The sequence below is a fragment of the Agrilus planipennis genome, unplaced genomic scaffold, assembly GCF_000699045.2.
Source record: "Agrilus planipennis isolate EAB-ADULT unplaced genomic scaffold, Apla_2.0 scaffold35, whole genome shotgun sequence".
NCBI classification, from domain to species: domain Eukaryota; kingdom Metazoa; phylum Arthropoda; class Insecta; order Coleoptera; family Buprestidae; genus Agrilus; species Agrilus planipennis.
The window spans coordinates 55001-78559 of NW_020438957.1; the positions used below are offsets into that span (position 1 = coordinate 55001).

A 23559-nucleotide genomic window follows, 5' to 3' on the forward strand; every position below is an offset into this window, starting at 1 on the left:
CTTGTGCTTCTCTAATGGGGATCAGAAGTTAAATGTCAAACTGATTGTGAATTCTGTGAATTTACAGGTAGCTTCGACGTTTCGATTATTTTGCATATTGAATGAAAGGATGATGCCGCTTGAGCTTCCCAAGACATTAATAAAATAAATTATACCAAATAATCGTAATAATAATAACGTAAGAATGGAACGTTAGATATGTGTGAGTGCAATAATGAATTTAAAAGAAGAAAACCAATTTTTGCCGATGAATAACAATAGGTTTCGTGAAGAAGACTCTCACGAGCCGACAGGCAATGACCGCGCTATCGAGTAGGGTCTGCTTAGAAGTTCTCTCGTAACTCAGCACCTTAGTTTTGCATCTTCCTACCGTTTAAACTACACCTGAATTGTGCAATACTAATTAGACTTACAATACTGTTGGCTGTTTTCGCTGTTTTTGTTTTGTTCCTGCAAGAACGGTTTTTTAATTCATTACATCTTTTCTTTTTAGCCTGTGAACAGTATACACTGGCTTCATATTCCATAAGCAACCCCAAAACTCCTGAAACAGTTATAAAAAACGCTGTTGGATCTAAGATATGAAACCATTTTTAGGGTTCCGTACGTCCGTATGAAAAACGGAATTTTGAAATCTGCCCTACTTATCTCAGAAACTACTGAACCTAAAATTTTGAAAACAATACGGAAAATAGTTCTTTACTTACCCGAGATAAAAATGTTCAGTGTCTCAGAGTCTCTGAAAGCGAGACTCGAGTATCCGTCTCTCATCGAGTCTCTCTGTTGTCGCTGAGAGAGACTGTCGAGAGACTGTCAAAAAAACTGTTTAGCGTCTCTGAACGAGAGACTCGAATCTTTGAACGAGAGACTCCAATCTCTCAATAAGTGGTGTCTCGATAGACATGGTTAAAATTTTCTAAGTCCAACATATTTCAGAGATCCCAGTCTTTTTACGAGAGACTCGAGTCTCTCAATTTTTCAGTTTTATTCAATCAATTCAATTTTATCGTTCGAGTCTCTCATATGAAGACTGTGAGAGATCCATAAAAACACCTCGGCAATAACTGAGAGACTGTGAATGACTGTGAGAGACGCTGAAAGACTCTGAGAGACTGAAGAGAGACTGTAAATTTTTGTCTAGAGTATAGATTACAGGAAAATTAATAAAAACACATATTATCTGAACATAAAATGGTAGTATAAAAAACCGGACTCTTATAAGATTACTCGTGTGTCTGTCTCTCCATTTTCTTCTAATTTTGTGACTTGTAAAATAGTTGTATAAAAATAATAGCTATAGGCTTACAATAATGAATTTAGTACATCAATTAATATAAAATCTATTAAATCAAAAAAGTGCGTTTTATCATAAAAATAAAAGTATTACTTGAAGATAACTGTGATAATCATTAACGAAAATAAATATCAAGTGTTGTTGTAGATGTAGATATTATCAAGACAGATTTTTTATAACATTGTCTCATGTTTTTATACATTGTGAGGTAAATTCTATCAGTTTAGCTGTTTTTGGAGACTTTACTTATATCTTCAAAAAGGAATTCCTATTAACAGTAAAAAGTTATAAGCCTGAAATTCAAACTTAAAAGCCCAAATCCTTTTTTGTTGTCCTTTTTATTTCAACAAGGCGGTCTCTTCCGTTTACTTGGAGTTTTTTTAAAACTCAATAACCAGGAACGTCGTAGCTAATCATAAGAGGAGTTTTATCACTATTTTTGATAGTACTCTCTAACAATTAATCAGTTGATTTTCATTAATTTACTTTACTAATCTTCTCAGTGATAATAGCAGTGCTACAAATTAGTTGAAATTATCAAAAAATAAATAATTATAAATTCAGAAGTAGGTATAAAATCGACCCGGAAGGCAGTTATAGAGCTGGGGTTGCAACGTAGAGAAGTAAATATTAGGAAGGGAGTCAGACAGGGATGCACACTGTCACCGCTACTTTTTAATCTGTACATCGAAGACGCGATCAACATCATTAAAGACAGTACAACTGTAGGGATAGATATACAGGGGCAAAAGATTAGTATGCTTAGATTTGCAGATGATATAGCAGTATGAGCATCTAGCAAGGAGGAGTTAGAGACAGCTTTAAATAAAATGGAAGCGGAATGAAAATAAACAAAAGTAAACCAAAAATACTGGTATGCAAGGGAAAGAAAGGTAGGGAAGGAGCGAATATAAAGATAGGGGCCGAAAAATTAGATGAAGTGGCTGATTTTAGGTACCTAGGAAGTCAGATAAGTCAGGACGGAAGGAGTAGTAGGGATATAAAGCAGAGGATAGCGCAGGGTCGAGTCGATTTTAATAAAAAGAAGTCAGTTCTTTGCTCGCGAATAATTAATTTAGAAATTCGGAAAAGATTGTTAATGGTGTATGTTTGGAGCACGGCACTGTACGGGTGCGAAACTTGGACAGTGGGTGCTGCGGAAAAGAAAAGGTTAAAAGCATTCGAAATGTGGTGTTACAGGCGAATGATAAGGATACCGTGGATAGTGAAGGTTAGAAATGAAGAGCTATTAAAAAGAATAGGAGAACAGAGAACTCTATAGAAGTCAATAACAAATAGGCGAGATAGGTTGGCAGGACACCATCTTAGACATGAAAGTCTAGTCAGAGACATATTAGAAGCAGAAACAGTAGTTAGGAAAGGTAGAGATAGATCTAGATAAGATTACTGTTTGCAAATAGTTAAGTATATTATGGGTTGTTCTAGTTTTAGGGAAATGCGAAGATTAACTCAGAATAGGAAAGTGTGCATGTCCAATCAGTTTTAAGACTGACGACTTTATAATGATGACAACAACTTTAGTGACAAAAGATAATATTCTAAATTGCAAAATCCAGAATAGGTGACGAAGAATGTCAAAGTAGTTCTTAACGATAGTGACGTTTGGTTCGTTTATACATGAGTTGAAACTGTTGATTGACAGTGAAGCATTTTGATCACTGCTTTTCCAGTTAAAAATAATTAACTTATTGTGGATAGCAACTGATTTCGCAGCGACTGTTTATCTCACTAGCAAGATAAGTCAACTTTTCACTGTTTTATTTTGAGATTGTAGAATGAGGCGGTTAATTGGGTATCGTCTTTTTTGGGATAGCACCGAGAAGTTCCCATCGAACTGCATCGATCGCTAATCGTTTCGAATTTCACAGGCTCATTACCGGTACGTAATTGTCCACCTATTGCTAAACAAAACACGATTTTCTTCGTTACATTTGAATATATACGTACATCTACCTATATGTAAGTTTGCAAATAGATACACACGTACACACGGTAGGTACCTAGGTAACTGAGTATATTTGCGTAGTTGCCATTCCGTTCCGATCATTTGTTAGTTCTAGGAAGGTAATTGCAAGTCGTGCCGCCAGCGTATGAATTATTCGTGTACGAGCCAGTTCTTATAATTTAATTGCTGATTGAGTACAATGAAAGCTACTCGTGACTATCAGCCCGTTCTGTCAGGTAAATCTTTTCAGCTTAAAACGGTACCCTGTGGGCTCCATGATCTCTCTAGTTTTGTTTCGCGTTTAAAGGCCAACCCGCACTATGACGAACGGAGGAACGAAGTGAAGTAGAAGAAATCTGATTCAACTCGTACTTGACAATAAATCAAAAGAATAAAGTCCTTATTAATCAACGAACTAAAGAGTATTCATTAGAGATTCGCAAAATGGATTTTTAAAAGTATTTAANTGTTGCATCTTTACAATACTATAGGTTTATTTTATTTTGCATACTAATTTTATTATTGTCGGAAATTTTAAGTATTATTTTCTATTTGTATACAAATTCAATTCTATTATTCATTTTATTATTTAGCTACAATTTTCAGGTATATATTATTTATCAAATGCAAACAGTAATCTCAGTATTTTTGAACCATAAATTTTATAATGTATTCTACTATCTTATTGTAACATTTCTTCCTTTTGTAAAGTCACGTTCGCTATATTACTGTAGTTTCCAAATTTAAATTCACGTATTTTGTCTGTACCTGAAATGGGGTATTGACCTGACTGACAGGGTCGCCTTGCACCCTCAATGTTATTGTTAACGCCCACTGGCGAAACTATTTAAGTAATTAATAATACACATTTTGGAGAGTATCGAACACAGTATCGAATCAGTATCGATATCAGTATCAACATAGCAATAATTATCAATTCACATTCATGCTCAATCATAGAGCCTACTTTATACTATTACATTTAATTTTATTCATTTTAGTTTATTTTAATTCTAAGTTAAGTTAAGTGTTGACTATTAAATATTTAAAACAACAATCGTTATCATTTACATAAAATAGTTTGCTCGCAATTTATGTGGCGTGTAAAGTGAGAGATTCGCAAAATGGATTTTTAAAAGTATTTAAATATAAAATGTAAAATATGGACTTTCAAAATACTTTTTGAAGTGAAACTTCTTTACGCACGCTAGGGTAAGTTCGTTTCATGCGAGTTGCTATGTAACGAAATCATGCAACGGATGTCCCCTCTCTACTCGGCCACGTAGTCTAGTTCGTAGTGGGGATCGCTTGAGCCGTGAGCGCGCTTCAATGCAACGTTCGTTACAGGTAACTCCGGCATGTATAGTGTAAAATTTAAATTCATAGTGTACAAATAATACCATTAAACCAATTCCTTAACCCCTATCCTGGTATGTTTGTGTGTTTGAAGAAGTTTCACTTCAGTAGCATGTTGTATAATTACACGTTGTACTTTCTTTTTTTAAATAAGTAAATTTTGTAGTAGGTAGATACCTATTTCATTTTCTACATTTACTTATGCACAAAATATTTTTTAAGAAAACCTTATTTTTTTAAATATTAGTGTTTTTCTAGACCAATAGTGGTGTTTGCACTATATCACCAGCTACGAAGATCGAGTATGATTTATATTTTTCTGTTTGAAGCGATTGAGATATAGTTTTTCTATCTTTATGGTGAGTTTTAAGTTCAGCAACAAATAATTCTTCTGTATGCTTCCTTACCTTTGTCGCCGTTTTAATTAGAATAAGACACTGATGCCAAAATAGTTGGTTTAGCGTGAAAGATCAAAACCAAAATAGGGTTGCAAATAATTTTATTGATGTAAAATCAACATCAATCATTTTATATCGAAATATTTACAACCTCATTTTGTTTCCGATCTTTTACTCATTTTAATAGAGAAGGAAATGGAATCCATAGTTTCTTTAGCTTTGGGTTGATCTAATCTAAGTGCAGTTTTTCGAATAGCAGAATATCTTGTTGTTTTCAGTTTTATACAGTTGGCGTATATCAGTTCTATGTTGTTTTGTGGGCTGCGCAAAAAGCACAAATTAACTTTAGCAGGAAAATTCGACAAACTCGGAAATTGTTTTTGCTGGGAAGCCATTATTAAAAGACACAACCATGTTGAATTATAATGGCTGTTTTATAGATTTAAAAGCATAAATCTTGTAATTAACAATATTTTTTGCTGTAATGTTTTCCTGCTACTGCTAGCTATAATCAAATTTTGGTGACATATAGCTTTCTATATGAACAATATACATTCTAAGATGAGATTTCTTTTTCAAAGGGTGAAAATATGCGTTTAATAACCTTATACGTGGGAGGCTTTCCGTTTAGAGCTTTGACTCCACGCTATTCTTTTAGCGATATCAATATTCGCTGTACACATACGTGTAAAATGTCATACTTACGTCCTTCCAAGAAAGTGTTTACGAACAATAAAGAAAGAAACTTGGTTGTTTTAACCAACCAACAAAGTAACTGATAAAATGGCATGTACTTTTCATGTATTTATATTCGTATCCGTTCTAACTCTCCATCTAGATTCTAGATTGTCAGCTATGTATAAATCCACACATTTCAATATTACTCTTATGACACATTCGTCACAAGGCAAAATGTACCTAATAATGGTAACAAGCTTCTTGGGACTAACAAGAAGGTATTTGCAGAATAAACACGTACATGTAAGTGCATATGCAAGCAGTTATCTTATACTTACTGTTAATGTATCATTACAACGTAACGTTCTACATATCTAAATTTTGCGTAAATGTGTAGGCTTGTAATCAGCGGCGGCTGGTGGAGCTGCAGAGCTGCCATCTATCCGATAAATTATATATGTACCTTTACCACCTAATTACTAAAAATTCATACAATAATTTAGTTTAACCACATATCCGACGTTAATGTATTTATGCAAAATGGTCTTCGACTAAATAGCAAACCAAGTCAGAATCCTTGCTCTAATACGTCGCGGTATCCTATAAAATAGTGAACTTCTAATATGTTTCTGACCAGCTCTTCATGCATAAGAAGGTATCATATCTATTTCTTATTGACTTCCATAGAGTCCTCCGTTCTCCTACCCTTTCTAAGGCCTCTACATTTCTAACCTTCGCCATCCACAGTATCATTATCATTCGCCTATAACACCATATTTCAAACGCTTCTAACCTTTTGTTTTCCGCCACGCCCTTCGTCCATGTTTCGCACCGATACAGCGCCGTACTGCAGACAGACACCTTTAAAAATATTTTTCAAATTTTTAAATTAATGTTCGCGAGCACACAATCTATTTATTTTTATTGAAGCCTACTCCTCTTCTGCTTTATATCCTTTCTACTCCTTCTGTCCTGACTTATCTGACTTCACTTCTTCTAATTTTTCGTCTCCTATCTTTATATTCGCTCTTTCCCTGCTTTTTCTTCCTTTGCATACCAGTATTTTTGTTTTATTTTTATTTATTTTCATACTGTACTTTTTTGTCAATACCGCTTCCATTTTATTTAAAGCTAACTCTAACTCCTCCTTGCTAGACGTTAATACTGCTATAACATCTGCAAATCTAAGCATACTAATCTTTAGCCCCTGTATAACTAATTGATCTAATGATATTGACCGCGTCTTCGATGTATAAATAAAAAGTAGGGAAAAACTGAAACCTTTTTTATATGAATTTTGTAATTCAGTATCTATAAGAGCGGTCTCTCAGAATAAGTGAAGTTGGCTGTACAATTTCCTTCTGGGAAATATTTCATGTACATAACATTGATAGATTTTTCTAGTAACACCAAAATCAAATAAATTTTCAAAGAGGACTTAATTTAGTCGACATATAGAAATACCTGTAATGTTTGTTAAAAACCTATTATTAATCGTAAGTTAGGAATTGTTGAAGCACTGGTTATACAGACAGTGGTTTAACACTAATAAAGCCATAAATATGTATGGTTGTGTTATGTATAGCTATGTGTCTGTATAAAGAGGCGTTCATTTGGCCCAGAATTTATCTCACGAGAGCGATATAGTAGAATTTGCAATTCATCCAGCATTTATTTAAATTGTCTTGCATTATTGACTGCGGTACTATCGAGAGCGGCGAGCAGGAGACTATGTTGATGTCAAGGTAACGCTTCGGCGAAAGAGATAAAATTTCTGCTTCCCTGCTTACTTTTGATTTTATTTATGAGATAAAACGAAACCTTACGAGGCGGTTTTGAAATGTTCACTGTTCTTAGAATAAATAACCTGAGCGGATCACCAAACGATGATTACCCGAAAGTAGACGTTAAAAATTTTCTTATGGGACAAACAGCACCAAAATTTTTTTATTAGAGCAATCATAGTAAGACGTAGGTAGGTACATATTGACAGGAGGGTATGAATTGAATAGAAAAAATATGAGTATGCAAGGGTAGTGGTGAAAGTATTAGGACTAAAGCTACTGTAAACATTGGATATCTAGAAGTCAAATAACTCAAAACAAAACAAAGATAATGATGATGAGTAGTACTTATCAAACATCTTCCATTAATCTTCTTTTTTAATCTACACTAACAATAGCTTCCATGTCTGGCAGGTTCGACAAAAAGCTAATTAAAAGTTCGTGGGTAAATCCACATGTTAGTTTAACCAGTAGAGCACATACGAGGAGAGGGATGAAGGAGCTAATGTCTCACTCCTGGTTATATTTAAATATGAATAAAATTATATAATAGTCTGGAAAATACTATATGTAGTGCATTTCAGTTGACCTTTACAGTGTAATAAATTTTAATTTCTGAGAACTTTGCTGGAAGTGTCTCGTCAGTTCTGGAAGCACGTGAACAAAATTAATGCCATTTTGACCAAATAGACCACCGCATGTTTAAGTGAGACAACGTAATATACTTAATAGAGATCAGTTACGTATCTATTGCAAACTGAAAATTGGTAGGAAAATTTTAAACTTATATCGATATCCTTCGCCAGAAAGATTTTGTTGAATATTAATGAACCTACAATTACCTACTACTGAATATCTGCAGATGGCGCTTATTAGGCAATCTAAGGTTATTTTATTAGTCTGTCGAATAGGAAAAAATAGTAAAGCGTTTTTGTAATGAATGATGTGGTTGCATAAGTGGTTTTATTTCGAATGTTTGTTCGCTTCTGTGGTGGTGTATTATTAAACAAAGTTCACGTACCAATTTCATTAACAATACTGGTATAAGTGAAGGTAAACCTGATGTCTGCTACAAATAATAGATAGCAAACCAAGTAAACATCTTGTATAGTTTTTAACGGTTCAACACTGATAATTGATATTACAAACGATTAATGCGATGTTTGCGTTATGTGAAAGGAGATCACGTACTCAATCGTAAAATATTTTTTATTATACCTTTCCAATATTAAAGAGGTTTGCTTGTTATTAAACCCGCGAACAAGCACGCTTCCTTATGTGACCAATTTTATTAAATCGCCGTCCACGGAAAAGGTCAATTCCTTCCCCTGTTAAAACATTTCAATGTAAATTCCGTGCGGATCATTTTTACTCATAGTTTATTCATCATCAGGATGGTAAGGTTACGGTAGGAAAAGACGACAAGATCGAAGTGATTGTTTGAAGCGAGGCTGGTAGGAATCTGGTCTCAGAATTATCACAGTACGTCGGGATTTGGATTATTCTAATCCCAAAAAAAAAAAATGCAGCATGGCTGTTTCGTTGTTTCCAATTAATCTTTGATCTCTGGACTAGAATCTGGCTTCCAAATTATCCAGCACAAATCTTAATATGTATTTTAATTTCAAAATCTGAATGATGCTAATTTTATTGGAAGTTTCAATGTCCAACAGAGAGACAGACACTATAGGCTCGAGAATAGGATTCCGTAAAATTCATCGAAAATTTTACTAATACAAAAAAACGGAAAAGCCAAAATAAGATATAAGATTGACGTTTCTTCTAATTGTAAGAACGTTAACAAAATTATTGGGTTTAGAAACTGCCTTTGTTACCTTAGTTTCGTCGTGGTCGATTGGGTTTTCCCGATCAAAGCAACCGGCAAAACTTTTATTAAGGCTTGAGGTACCTAATCAACTGTAAATATGTAATTGCCCATTGTAAATGGCAGAGAGTGAAGAAATTCCGGACAGACTTGCACTTTTTTAAGATACAAACACATGCATGAATACGGACTTCCAACTTGCTTATTGGTCTATAGAAGAAGTCATTTTCTACAATCACTTAGGATGCGAAGCTGATCATCGACCAGTTTCTAGTAACTAAAACTTTTGCTACCTAATTGTCAAAAAACAATGTTTGAAATACAATGTAAACTTTTTGTAACGAATTTTTTAACGAAATTAGGCTTGATGCTTGAAGAAAGAGAGAAAGATTGTAATGTAGAACAACTCATTCTTCAATATTAAAGGTCTCTGTAATTGTACTTATGCGTTTTTCTTGCAGAAATCAAAACAAATTTTTAGAAAAAAGTAACTCCCCGTCAACCCTAAAATTAATTTTTGGTTAATTGGCTCGTGTGAAAGACACAAGTGCGGTGTTTAATTATTGTAAACTATGGTTAATAATGTCAATTTAATTCAAATTACCTAGGAACGTACACGAACATAATTGGTTCGTCCTGTTCAATTTAACTACAAACATTGAACTGCATATGTACATACGTACGTATATTTACAAACTTTCATAGTGCGCTTGCTAGTTGGTGATCCCTAACGGAAATCTCTATAAAACTATTAATTTTGTCGTTTTTGTCCATGCCTCTGGTAGTTTAATTTGTTACGTGGTGAAACCTAGTTTAGTGTTAATAATACGTGCGAGAGACCGACTAAAATCGCAATTCATTTTAATCTAGGTAATTAATTAAATAATTAATTAGAAAGTATTCAATCAAAAACTGAACGTAAATAATATTAAATAAACCCAAACTTTTGTTATATTTTTCAAGGATAAAAAGGAGTTTTGAAATCGAAAGGAAGAAGTATTATTTGCATTTTCTTCGAATTCATACAATCCTTGTGTTTCCTCCAAAAATTTGACTGTTTAAAGGGAAATGGTGAGGTTTCACTATGTATCTGTGAATAATAATTTGGTCAAAATTCATCGGAATAAAAACAAACCAGAAATTTTTACGGTTACTCCGAACCAAATGCTTTGAAAGCAGTCGAATTTGACGTGTAGTATTTTGTGTTATAAAAGATTTCAAGTCTAGAGAAAAGAAGTTCATCTTTTTTTATGTTTAGGTACGTTATCAAGCTCGAGGTATAGATCTTCTTTAGCATATCTAGGGTTGCCACCTTTTCAGGCTTTACATAAAGTATTTCTCGACTAAAAGGTTCAAAAAAAAGTACTCAACATAAAAATAAAGTATTTTACTTTTTGGTTTTTAAAAACATATTTTTTGTTACACCTAGCAGCCAGTAACAAATTGCTGTCGCTCTTAAACACATTAATAGTCTCTAAACAGCGAAAACAAAGATTTAAGTCAACTAAAAGTTCATTGTTAATTGGTTTTAATGAAACAAAATTACGATGTTTACTTAAGGCCTTAATTAAAGTATTTTTGCGTACTTTATGTGTCTTGTAAAATATAACATATGCACAGTCGAAATAGAGTACAATACTTAATAATAAAGTACGGGTGGCAACCCTAAGCATATCTAACATAAAACTAAGTTTGTTAAATTCAATTCCAAAACAGTTGCTGAACAAACGTCTTGCATTTTTTTATATTCAATACTACGCTAATTGCCTACCAAACATGATATTTATTGTTTAATATTCTGTGGTCATATGTAAATTGCTGCACACAAAATTTCTGTACACGTTCGTCTTCCTGTATGCAAGATTGCAAATTTGACTACACAAAAATTTCCTGTAAATGCGTTGCCGTTTGAGTTATTTTCGGTGCAAACGAATTATTTTAATAATTTTGCATTCTGCCGGCAAAAAATTGACATCATCGGCCCACAAGCTTAAAGTAATAAATATGCACGCAGAATGGTAGTGAACACATTATTAATGTGCCAATTTACAATTCTAATTTAGTTATGAAGAACATTGTACATACAACAACCAATTTGTAATGTAATAAATCATGAGTTCTTAAAAACTGAGTTATTATAAAAGTAAATTAATAATAAAAACAGCCATGAGATTATTAATGTAATCAAAACTTGGCGATATCAAAACTGTCAGAAGTACCTACACTTTATTGAATGCAAGTAACTTGTAAGAAACAATATCATATAGAAATTATTATTTACCCACGGCTATCGACTATTATGACACGTGCTCATAAATAACAACAGTAATTGTAAGATCATTTTATTTTTTACCGTTTATATCGACAGGAAAGTTGATTCGTACCTATAAAAGAACCACCCCTACGTCAAAAAGTTTGGAAAAAGGATGTATCAGTTAAATTAGTATCTCTAAGGAAGAGAAGCAAAAAGTTCCCTGTCGTTAATATTTTTCAGTGTTTTTGCTTAAACTACAAGTTTCTTTTACAGTTGAAAGGTAATGATATTATACAGGAGGTCCCAAGAAGGGCTGTAAAAGTACCAAATAAATATTGCCTGAGCCAGATCCAAAATAGAGTTGTAAAGTATTTTATTGACATAAAGCCAAAACCTACGCTTCGCCTCTAGTTAGAACGTTTTTTAAAGGTAGATTTCTAAAGTCTTAACAACTTTATCTTGAAAACGCCTCCTTATTGGAGGCGAGATGTCGGGGTAGATTTTGTATTAGTAAAATGATTTACAGATTTATCCTTTCTTTTGGCCATATTCAAATTTGTGAATGTAAATGTCTGACATATCAATAAGTAAGCTAAAAATTTTGAAAAAAAGTTTATCATCTATCATTTACGTCGCTTTGGATGAAATGTAATCAAACAGGTTGTAAAAACGAAAAGAACCTCGAAAATCGGAATCCTTCAATTGAAACATTATTTACGTATGTACATATTGTGCTAAGCCAATCCCATAAATAAGTTTTTCAAAATGTTGGAACTACAGCTAAATTTTTAGTGTAAATATTGGTTACACTACCTAGTTTGTTATTTACTGTAGTTTGTTGCTTCTGCTAGGTATAAAGTTCACCATTCGTTCAACGTTCAGCAAAAGGTGTTAAATCTATCAAAATTAATCAAAAATAGACCGAAGTGTATGGAAAGATATGCATAGATGTCAAAAATTTTGGAGACTTCGAAATGTTGAAATATCGGATGATGCGTCAAAAACCACTCGTTGAATCTCCCACGAAACATTGTTTGACTCTAAGCTAGTAAAATAAACATCTTTTTGGATCCAAAGCATTTGGCATTCATGCATGACTCTCCATAAACTGGTTTACTACTAATAGAGCTTTTAGTGTTCAAAAAAACCGAATAGCTTTGCAAAGTTAGCACCTGGGGAACTTATTACTAACAGCAACTAATCCAAGATGAAGCTTCCTGACAGTGGCTTTTTTAAGAGTGAGGCAAACAACAAAAAATTTTCACGCGGTTTTATCTCTTTTGAAAAATGGGCCGAGTACCCAACTTGGATCCGGTTCGCGGCAGATCCGTCACCTTTTTTAGGATCCGATCGGGTCAATTGGTAACTAAGATTGTTTTGGGATAAGTTGTTTGTCGTAATTTGTATAAATTATTGATTACTGTCTTAAACTGTTACAATTTCTGTCGCTTGTTGGTACATCAATTTTTTATTAATGATAACAAACCAGAAGTGCATAAAAAATACAAGACAATCGGAGAATGTCAGTTTTCAGAACAAATGCAATCCATTTATAAAGTCCTTCAACTTCTAGCCTCCAAACTGTATCATTTCTTGAAGCATCCTGCTAATCCTGAGAACATTTTTAGTTACATTGTGGGAATGTTTGCTTTAATTTGTTACACGAAACAGCAAATCAGTGTTATCAGTAGAAATTGCAGTCAGTAGATGTTTAAGTGCATTTGTTTAGTTATTTTAGAACTGGAAAAACATTTGCATTGCTGCTTATTAGGCGTGTTTACGTTGCTGAAAGGCTACTGTTTGTCTTTTATATAATATAACCGTTGTCATTTTTATTTTGCACCGATGATAATATAATCAAATGGAACACAGCCATTAATATATGTATGTACATACAAATATCTTGTATATTTACATGTTTTCTTTATTGTGTGTACTAATATACTTATACAAAAATATACAACTGCAGGTAGCCTGAAAAAACCTAATCACTAGCAATGATGATAGTTGTACACTTTGCGGCGAATGATAACAACAGTTGTTTTTCGAAGGTTATAATTACAAGTAGACATGCACCGACTTCACTTACATGCTTAAGTATATGTACAGATACGTACACAATGAGCCTTTGATAAAATTACTTATCTTGCTAATCGTCATCTTATTGTAAAACATTTCGAACGAAACTCACGTTGCAAGTTGCCGAGTGTTAGTAGGTACCTGGCGTTCGCGCTACAGAAAAGGTGCTTGGTTATCTTTTATACGTGAAAATTTGATAGTAACGATGTACTTGTTACACATTTGTAAATAGTTCGACATATTCTATAGTGATTTACGAATAAAACGCCTTAAAACTTGATAAAACTATTAACGGAAGAATCGGATTGTTATTCTGTGACGTCTTCTAGCACGTATCTGATATACTAGGTCTTCTAATTTGTTTATAACGGAAGAGGAACTAAATATAATGTACCTGAAGTTTCTTTTAGATGAACAGCCAAAAAAAGGGAAAGGTGTTACCGGAAGGTAATTTAATTTTGATATTTTATTTAAATTTCTAAATTTTAGATCTTAAAATGTTAGCTAATAGCTGCCTTTAAAAACATATACGTACTAATTTTCTTTAAAATATTAGTCCAGATTTTGAAATAGGATAAAGGCAGTTTTAATCTACCAAAAACATTTTGCATATTCAACATTTTCTAGTTGATTTCATGAAAGACAATTGGGTTTTCAAGATAATATCAGAGAAAAGGTTTACAATTTAGTAATCAAGCCATTTGTTCGCCCATGATCGAAATCCAAAGTAATCATTAGCAAAAGAATAATCATGGAATCCGAAATTATTAATCGGTTATAGCATTTAAATTCTTTACTCAAATATAAATAAACAAAATTTTCTTCTTCATACTATTAGTGAGATTAACTACTGAAAGTTGCTTTTAAGGTGGTGATAAACCCAAGCAATTTTCTTATTTAACGTTTACTTCAAGTCCATTACGTTTTTACCATTTTCTGAATCAACTGATTACGTTTAGTTTCTACTGTATTTATTTTCACTCAGTGGTCGTGGGCTGTAAATTAGTGACGATGTTTTACAACCTTTTAGAGTAACTTAAGTAATTACTTCAAAGTTATGATCCATCGTATTTCATAAAATTGGCGGCGTATTTTCTATTGTTTCTTATTTCTTGTTGTCTCAACTTAATGCTTGCTAATTCCAATGCATTATCCTATTGCTATTTCTATTCGTACGTTTTAAAAGACCATTAATAGTACCTACGATTTTAAGAGATAGTGTTTGATAATTTTAGATTGACTTACAATTATTTATACACTCATTGTATTATTTAAAAGCAAATTAAATTTCATTGGAGATAATATAACGGAAACGGATAACAATAATAGACAGTATTATACATTCCGATGCCGACAAAATTTTTGAGTTAGTTTATATGAAATTTAAAGCTATACATTCCGTTTCCATTTCATATCCTGTGAAAATATTCACACATGAAGTTACATTTCCTTTCCGTGTCAGTCGCCTACAGAAACAGTTTATATGAAATTGATTGCAAGTATACGTGGTTTGAGGTGAATTCAATGATTGCCGCTATTATTTTGAATGAGAAAAACCATTTGCTAAAAAAAAGGAGAAACCTTTAGACTCAATACAGGAAAAGGAAGAAATATTGATGAATGGATTTATTGATTTACTACACGTTATAAGGCAATGTGTATGATCTTGTGATTAGTAGCTAATTTTAACGAGCTCTCTATTAAATACCACCTTCACCAACGTCCTAAATTAATCATTAGGTCCCGTTCAAAAAATCGTTCAAAAAATTAACCAATCTGTAGCTTTTTGCCAACGGACTTTAGGGTGCATTGCAACAACTCTTAGATTGGATTTAGACCGGATTCTATAGATTTGATACTAAAAATTCATACTAGCCCTGGCTTTTTCGATATGTAGGTACATCATCCACATTACGTCAAAAATACATTTCGTTTGAATGTGAACAGAAAGGATAATGTTTACAGGCGCGCATCTGGCTACAATAATTTACGGAACGTGTACGGTAAGGATATGGAATGGAATCGGAATGTATAATGAGAATCGACCTTTAACCTTATTAAGCCTTTTAAATCTCTTCCAAAAAGGATATTTGATAGACAGATACAGCTTTCCGATTTTATAACTGGCCTATAATAATATCAATTTCATCGTCAGTTAAGTAATCATCCTACTGGAATTAACTCCATTAAGGTTTCATTTATTTTGGAGTAAACCGCTGATTGTAAATTTTATTTAAAAGGATAAAGGATATGTTACTTTATTAGTAAAAGTTATGAACACTTTTTTGACGTTTGAGACATTTGTTATACCTGTGAAGAAGCTTTTCAATATTGTTTTCATAAAATCATGTCGTCAATGAATTTAAAGAAGTCTTAGCGTTGTCTTGAAGCTTCTCGTTAGTTTAAAAACGGGAAAAACATGAAGATGATAGAGGTCACTTGGCGCTAAACTTGAGAGTAATTCTAATCAAAAAAGAGGTGTGCTAACGTGTCGAGCAGTGCTGATGGTGCCCAATGTCTCTTTGAGCAATTTTAATGGGATATTTTGAACTATCCACCACACAGTCTCAGCCTAGTGGCTTTCACCTTGTTCTTGAATTAAAGAAATGACAAGACTGCTTTAAATTATTTAGTGGGAACATTTTATAACGAAGAGGGGTATTGGAAAGCTGGTCGTTAAGGTGATTTTGTCGAAAAGTAACCATAAGTGTACATAAACGGTAGTAATGTAACATTCTGATTATTATTTGTATGGGCTATCGGAGGTTGAGATTGAAATTAAGTAGAATTATGAAGTGAGAGAGAAAGATAACATTGCTACCAAAAAATATTTCGGATTTATAGTTTCATGTTTTAGCGCCAGGGGTTGAGCTGTTTAGCATGTTCTAAACTCATTGAATATGACATTAAAAATTTTTAGTCGTAAACTTCACAACATTCTCTGTTAACAAAGTAATTTATGGTTTTATATGCATGATGCCCACTGTAAATATTTTCTAAATTAAATTTTTAACATACAAAGCAGCTAAATTATTAAAATATGCAAATAAACAGTTGTTCCCAGAAACAGGCTGATAAAAGGAATAAATATAAAATGGTATTACAGATGTCACATATAGTGAAGAGGTTTTTACTTATCTCTGTAATCTAATAAATATGATTGCAATTGGTTATGTTAGCGCCTAATGCTAGTGGCGCTATGCGGCTCTCGGCATTTGTCAGAAAATTATTTATCTGATATTTTTTTCCGTAAATGATCTCATCAATGAAAATTGTATAACAAATAATAGAATAATTACTGTCAAAGGCTGACTGTTTGTGTTAACAGAATACAATTTCGATCTACGTAATATTTTATAATACGTTAAGTCTGAAATTTTGATAGTAAAATTCCCGTTTATTTATTGATGATAATGAAAAGAATGCATTGCTACTGTGTGAAATACTGATGGATACTGATATTACTGATTAATAACTTTAGCAGTGGAGTGCTTGAATGCACTACTTGCGTATTTAGATAAAGGAAAAAGGATAGGTATGTACTCAAAGTAAGTGAATTGTGATCAATACAAGTAAATTTGGACGGATAGGCATCGTTATCAATGGGGCATATAGCAATTTACATATGCCAGCCAAGAAGAAACCTTCCCCAAAATAACTTTTTACATTTTTAATCAACACTTATATCAATTTATGTATGTAGGTAGTTCCATTTCTAAATTGTTTCAATAGTCAGCTAACTTCAGAACGCTTTACTACTAGAGAAGATAGATGCACAAATTTTTTCTACACACGGTTTCTCACAAAAGGGAAAAGTCACACTTGCTTCGTTTTTAATACTTATTTTAGGCAGCTTTAACTACCCGAAATAATTCTAAAAGAAAATTAGCTATACAAAATAATAACCTATTCGTATGTCGATTTCATGAGCTTGCAATAACAAAAGCTCAGGAATTTATTCAGTGCTTTTAGATATGTAGAATGTAACAGACGTGGTAGAGTCAGACCAGCAGTCAGGACAATCTGCTTGCAACAAGCAAGTGACCCGTGAAATGAACGTTAGCCATTACGTTGACCGCAGAGATCAAGTGACCTATGGCTGTATGGATTTCACGCATGAATGTCTGGGTTGTAGATTCGACGAGAAAGAATAGTAGATTTTATGGCAGAGGTATAATTTCTATACAAGGGTTTCTTTTATATTAAAACTTCGACTCTCAGTAAAATCACATCATTCATAGGTACATCAAAGAATATTATTATCAGCTATAAACAAATTTAATGACTTTTGTTTTGTTAGCGTCTGTTTAGCCCGAGAAGAATTCCAACTTTCTTTAGTAATTTTTTAATGCTTGAGTAAATATGAATTAATTTATCTATAATTTTCATATTTTAAAAAAAAATGATATAGTGACTTGATGGGCTTTAATTTTATTTTAATTATGTTAACAATACATCGATGTTAGGATACCATTTCAGAAATGCAGGGTTAGTTAAAGAGAAAACAGAAATAGAAACAAAGGTAGACCTAGATGCTGAAGATGACCAGCTCGCAACTAGAATTTTAAAGAGGTGTAGATAGGGTCCCTATTAGGCTAGCTCCATTGCCTCGTGTTGACCTCGTGACGCCACCCCATAAACCCCCAAAGGGTATATAATGTTTCAAGTATCATTATGAATGCCGCATGTGTTCCTTTTGAGGAAAAATGATTAGTCTCCTATTTAAAAAAAATCGAATCTCCATAGGGCGCATGGTGGGAATGTCCATTCTTTGTGACGTTATACATGTGTTAGGCTTGCTTCATAAGACCCTTTTGAAAAACTCATAAAGCATTCATCATTTCAATATCGTCGATTTTTTTGCTAGGTCTACATGTAGAAACTAGGGGAAATCCCTCTATCGGTGTGTTCCTCATTAGACCCACAACGTTTGAGTAGGTATGAATTTATTGATAATTTTTTTATTTAAAAAAAATTGATATGATTTTTAATTTTATTTTTATTATGTTAAATGAGGATAGAGTTAGAAATGAAGAGGTATTAGAAAGAATAGGGGAACAGAGGACTCTATGGAAGTCAATAAGAAATAGGCGAGAATGTCTAGTCAGAGACATATTAGAGGCAGGAACAGTAGTTAAGAGGAGTAGAGGTAGACCTAGATTAGATTACTGTTCGCAAACAGTTAAGGATATGTGTTGTTCTATTTTTAGGGAAATGTGAAGATTAGCTCAGGATAGGAAAGAGTGGAAGTGCTTATTTAACCAGTTTTAAGACTGACGACCTTATGATGATGATGATGATGATGTTAAATGTGAAAATGAAGTCAATAATACATTGATGTTAGGATACCATTTCAGAAATGAAGGACTAGTTGAAGATAAAACAAAATGAGCAAAAGGAAAAATGCGGAAAAATGATTAGTTACCGATTTAAAAAAAAATCGGATCTCCATAGGGCACATGGTCGGAATGTCCATTCTTTGTGGCATTATATGTATTGCAATGTCGTAGATTTTATTGGTAGGTCCACATGAAGAAACTAGGGGGAAATCCCTCTATCGGTGTGTTCCTCATTTGCCTCATGAGGCCCACAACATGCCTGAGACTATTCCCTCCATAAATTTTAGTCGGGCTGTACAGCATGGCGTCAAAAGAATCTGCCTATACTTTAATAAGGAAAAACTCTGTTATTCTTTTTCTTTACGTACATAATATGTGCATTTTTAAGTTATTATTTTCCCCGTAGAGAAGTAACGTAAAAGGGTGATAAAATGTTATTGTGATTGTGTTATTTTCAGATGTGAAGAGGTGGTAGTGGCCATGGAGGAGGAGGAGGAGCGCGGCCCTGAAGAAGGCTTCCTGCTCGTGCGCATCCATGTGCCAGAGCTCAATGTACAAAAGTGCCTGCAATTCCCTCGGGACCAACTCGTTTGGGACGTAAAGCAGCAATGTCTAGCCGCGCTACCGAAGGTATGATTTCTACTTTTATAACACTTGGGGATGTAAATTGAGTAGATGGTAGCTGGTGGCGGTTGTAAAGAAAATTATTTCCAGCATATTTTAGAGGATGAAAAGGGATTGGGTTTGGATGGCTTTAGTGTCCGGTCGATCTCAAAATTTTTACCTTCGAATGTGAGACAATAGTAATTACTTACTAATTCATAAAATAATCGCAAAACTACAAAATATTTATCTAATTTTTAAAAGTAGAAATTAGTGAATCCTTGAAGAATTTGTCGTTGTAGAGTCCGCGCCCCGATATCTAAAGATTATGACATCCTGGATAATTCTGGGCTCAGATCCGATTCAAATTACGTCATAAGTGACTGTGCCCTTTTGTCTTTCCATTTTCAGTACTTAATTTTATTGATTTGTGCAATCAGAGGTCATAGTTCTCCTAGTAATTATTTTGCGATCCTTTCGTCGCGTCGGTGTGTTATTAAAGGAAAGAACTATCCTTCAAATGGAATTAATTGATTTGTTTTATCTAGCGATTCAATGGAGCCACTTTGTAATACCTTCACGTACTAAATGCTTCTAGGCAATTACATCATGTACACACGTAACCATCGTGTGTGAAAACTACATGTGTGTCAATTATTGTCGTTGTCTTACACATTATTAAAACGACAGTGAATATTGCTTTATGTTTCGATAATTGAATTTTGATTAAACTAACAAGAAAGAAAGTCCAGACCATGCATTGCAAGAATTAGCAATCATTTTTGCATTAATATTCTTTCAGTGACCGTTTCTCAATACAGAATAATTTTTCCACCTGAAGAAACTAAAATAAAAGATTTTCTAACTGAAAATTAAGCATGTTTATTTTTGGGTTGTTTACTACTATAATAATTTTTTAAGTTAAACAAAATAAGTTTTTTTACTTTAAGAAAGTGTGTCACTTCAATAATTTATAAACGTGTATTTTGTTTGTTCTTATTGAAAAAAATATTTGAAACACATGTTACATTGGATCCTAACTCAAGAGCTTAAAGCTAACAACGGGTCAAAGTCTTATTCGCGTTTACTTTTGGATAAGATTGATCGTTTTACCGACATTATTTACAGTAAATATCTGATAAAAATCCAGCGATATCGTAGAAACAGCCAGTAAACATAAACTAACAAAAATTTAGAACAAATTTTCGTAATAGATTATTTTGTAGATACTTCATATGTATAGAACAAACTAAAAGTGACTTACTAAAGGGTAACCCAGTACACAGTCAGATTGTTTTTACGGGAATGGTTTCAACACTCCCTGGTTTATATACGTTTACCATACCACTCACAATATGTATATTTTTTTCATTAAAATTGTCAAACAAAAATCGAAATAGTGACGCTAGAAACAACTGAAAAATTGTTTAACACTAAATGAAGAAAGTATTCGTGAAATGACATACAANGTATAGAACAAACTAAAAGTGACTTACTAAAGGGTAACCCAGTACACAGTCAGATTGTTTTTACGGGAATGGTTTCAACACTCCCTGGTTTATATACGTTTACCATACCACTCACAATATGTATATTTTTTTCATTAAAATTGTCAAACAAAAATCGAAATAGTGACGCTAGAAACAACTGAAAAATTGTTTAACACTAAATGAAGAAAGTATTCGTGAAATGACATACAAGGAATGAAACTTTATGAATTTGAACTGTATGCGTATCACTGGGACGTAATAATTCCTAAATGTCCATGATGCAACTACGTCTAGGTTAGGGGATGTAGGACACTACAGTTTAGTTTAAACAAAAGTTTTCTCGAACCATAGTACTTTCACTTCTTTAGTTAATGTGGCTGAATTTTATCTAATTGTAATAATTAGTCGAAATTCTGAAAAAAATTTGAGTTATCGAATAATTTAATTTTTTTGGAATATTTCGTATTCAAAAAGAAAGACTAGTTTTCAATGGAAAAAATTCATGGAAATTTGTGTTTGATTGATTTTGAACTGTTTTCACACACCCCCCATTAAAAATATGCATACCTATGTGTAGTTTAGCTGCTCTTGAAGCTACTATAGTAATCGTAAACCAAAAAAAAAAAAAATTGAACAAGTTCCATCACAGTCACAGTGTCGCAGTGGTAAGTAAACTTACTCGTATTTAACATTCCATGCATTCTTATTGGAAGATAAGTTCTTGTCAGATCTGAACGGTCATTGGCACCTTTTTTTTACTTTATTCAGCGTTACGCAATAAAAGTATGTGGTACCAGTTATGTGTATAGGTGCGTGCTTATATGTAAATATACTTACACGTGTATATAGACTTACATAGTTGACTTAGATACCGCTGTGTCTTTTCGTATTATGGCAGTTATTCTTTATGTGGGCGGAAGTATCTAGAATGATAACTGCTCTTGTAGTGGTATATTAAAAGACATGAACACTGAATAGACAAGTTTTGTTGCCCATAGCGATGCCTATCTTTATCGTGCTTTAATTTATACCTATGTCGTTTATACGTAGGAGATTCTATATAAGCACTCGACTTTTTATGACACAATATCTGAGTTACATCCGCCAGTTTTGCCCATTTTTTTTTCCGTTTTAATTTGCCGCAGTTATCTATTACATATAAACGTTTTTTGATGGTTTAATAACAGTAAAGTCGCTACCTAATAATGTTCCATCTGGTGTGTTAATGACTTGTTTTATTCTTTTTTTATTGATTTTATTAATTATTTTTTGCCATTTATGGAATTTATTTCGCAAATAAAATTCGTATTATTAAACAATAAAGGGAAGTTCAAACTGCACTGAACTTCTACGTTCATTAAATTTTAGTGCAAAACATTTTTAAAAATTAAAAGCATTTCAATGAATTAAAATAAGAATAAATCCAAAATGCGTAAATTTGGAAATAATTTAATCCTTAGTGACTTTGCTGTTAATATTAATTAACCCTTTTATGTTTTGTGTTGTTTATTATTGCTTTTTTTATTTCCGATGCTGTTGGTTTCCTAGGTGACGGCTTGGTTTGGGGTAGGTATCCTTTGTTATGTTGATGGCTTTGTTTAGCGCATGCAAAGAATTATTTATAGACTGCATCATCATCAGTATTTTCCTATTAATTTATTTTTTCGACAACGAAATAATATGTTTGGCGTTTATTTATTAAAAATTACGAACTTACGCCTTACTTACTTTAATAAAAAACATGCTTCAAATAAATAACCATATTTGCATTTTAATATTTGCGTAGATTGTTAATTTTTTAAGTAAACTGTCGTAAATCTATACTCATATCAGTGTTTTTGATACTTACAGTGCATTCTTGTATGTCGGCAAATATTAGTTTGCAAATTTTGCGTAATTGTATTCATTCATGCATTTGTCATAAATTGTTTTTTTGCAAAATAAAACTTGTCAGACAAGCGCTAATTGTTTAAAAGCCTCTACCTTAATTAACGACACATTGGATAGTGCAATAACCCATTCTGATTAAATTAATTAAATATTTTATTACTTTTTAGTCATTCAACTTCTTTATTAGGTGCAGTTCCTTTTACTTTCTGTGATATTCTCAATGTAAATTGACTTAAAAATATACACGTTTTAATGAGCACTTTCGACTTTTACTTTATCAACGCGTAATTTAACCATCACAATAGCAAAAAAAAGAACTTTAATCACAAATATTTTTTTATTAGTTCCATTGCAATTATTTTAAGGGGTGGAACATTTAAGTGACAAATACAAATAGAAAATCCTTAAATACTTCCTGTGTATTTAAGAATGAATAATTTGCATGGGATCAATTATTAATTTGTGATCAAAGTTTTTTCCGTTATTATAATTGTAAAGCTTCCATAATATTTCGATAATAAAAGTTGCTTTTTATATTCTAGAAAATAATCCTTATCTGTGTCCTGAACTATTTACAACAAGGAATTTAAACACATTCTTTGA

At 32.7% G+C, this 23559-nt stretch overlaps 1 protein-coding gene across 5 annotated transcripts in view; it reads left to right on the top strand.

Annotated features, from left to right (window-relative positions):
• LOC108744824 (protein shank) overlaps positions 1 to 23559 on the top strand; it is a 76290-nt gene that overhangs the window by 6053 nt on the left and 46678 nt on the right. For 3 of the 5 annotated variants that reach the window (XM_018480768.2, XM_018480771.2, XM_018480767.2), the window contains exons 1-2: positions 13750 to 14081; positions 19432 to 19603. In XM_018480768.2, coding sequence (XP_018336270.1) covers positions 14023 to 14081; positions 19432 to 19603 — 231 coding nt within the window. In that variant the 5' untranslated portion in view covers positions 13750 to 14022. Of the gene's footprint in view, positions 1 to 10150; positions 10172 to 13749; positions 14082 to 19431; positions 19604 to 23559 lie in introns of those variants that run through there. The other 2 variants (XM_018480770.2, XM_018480769.2) reach the window with 2 other exon arrangements.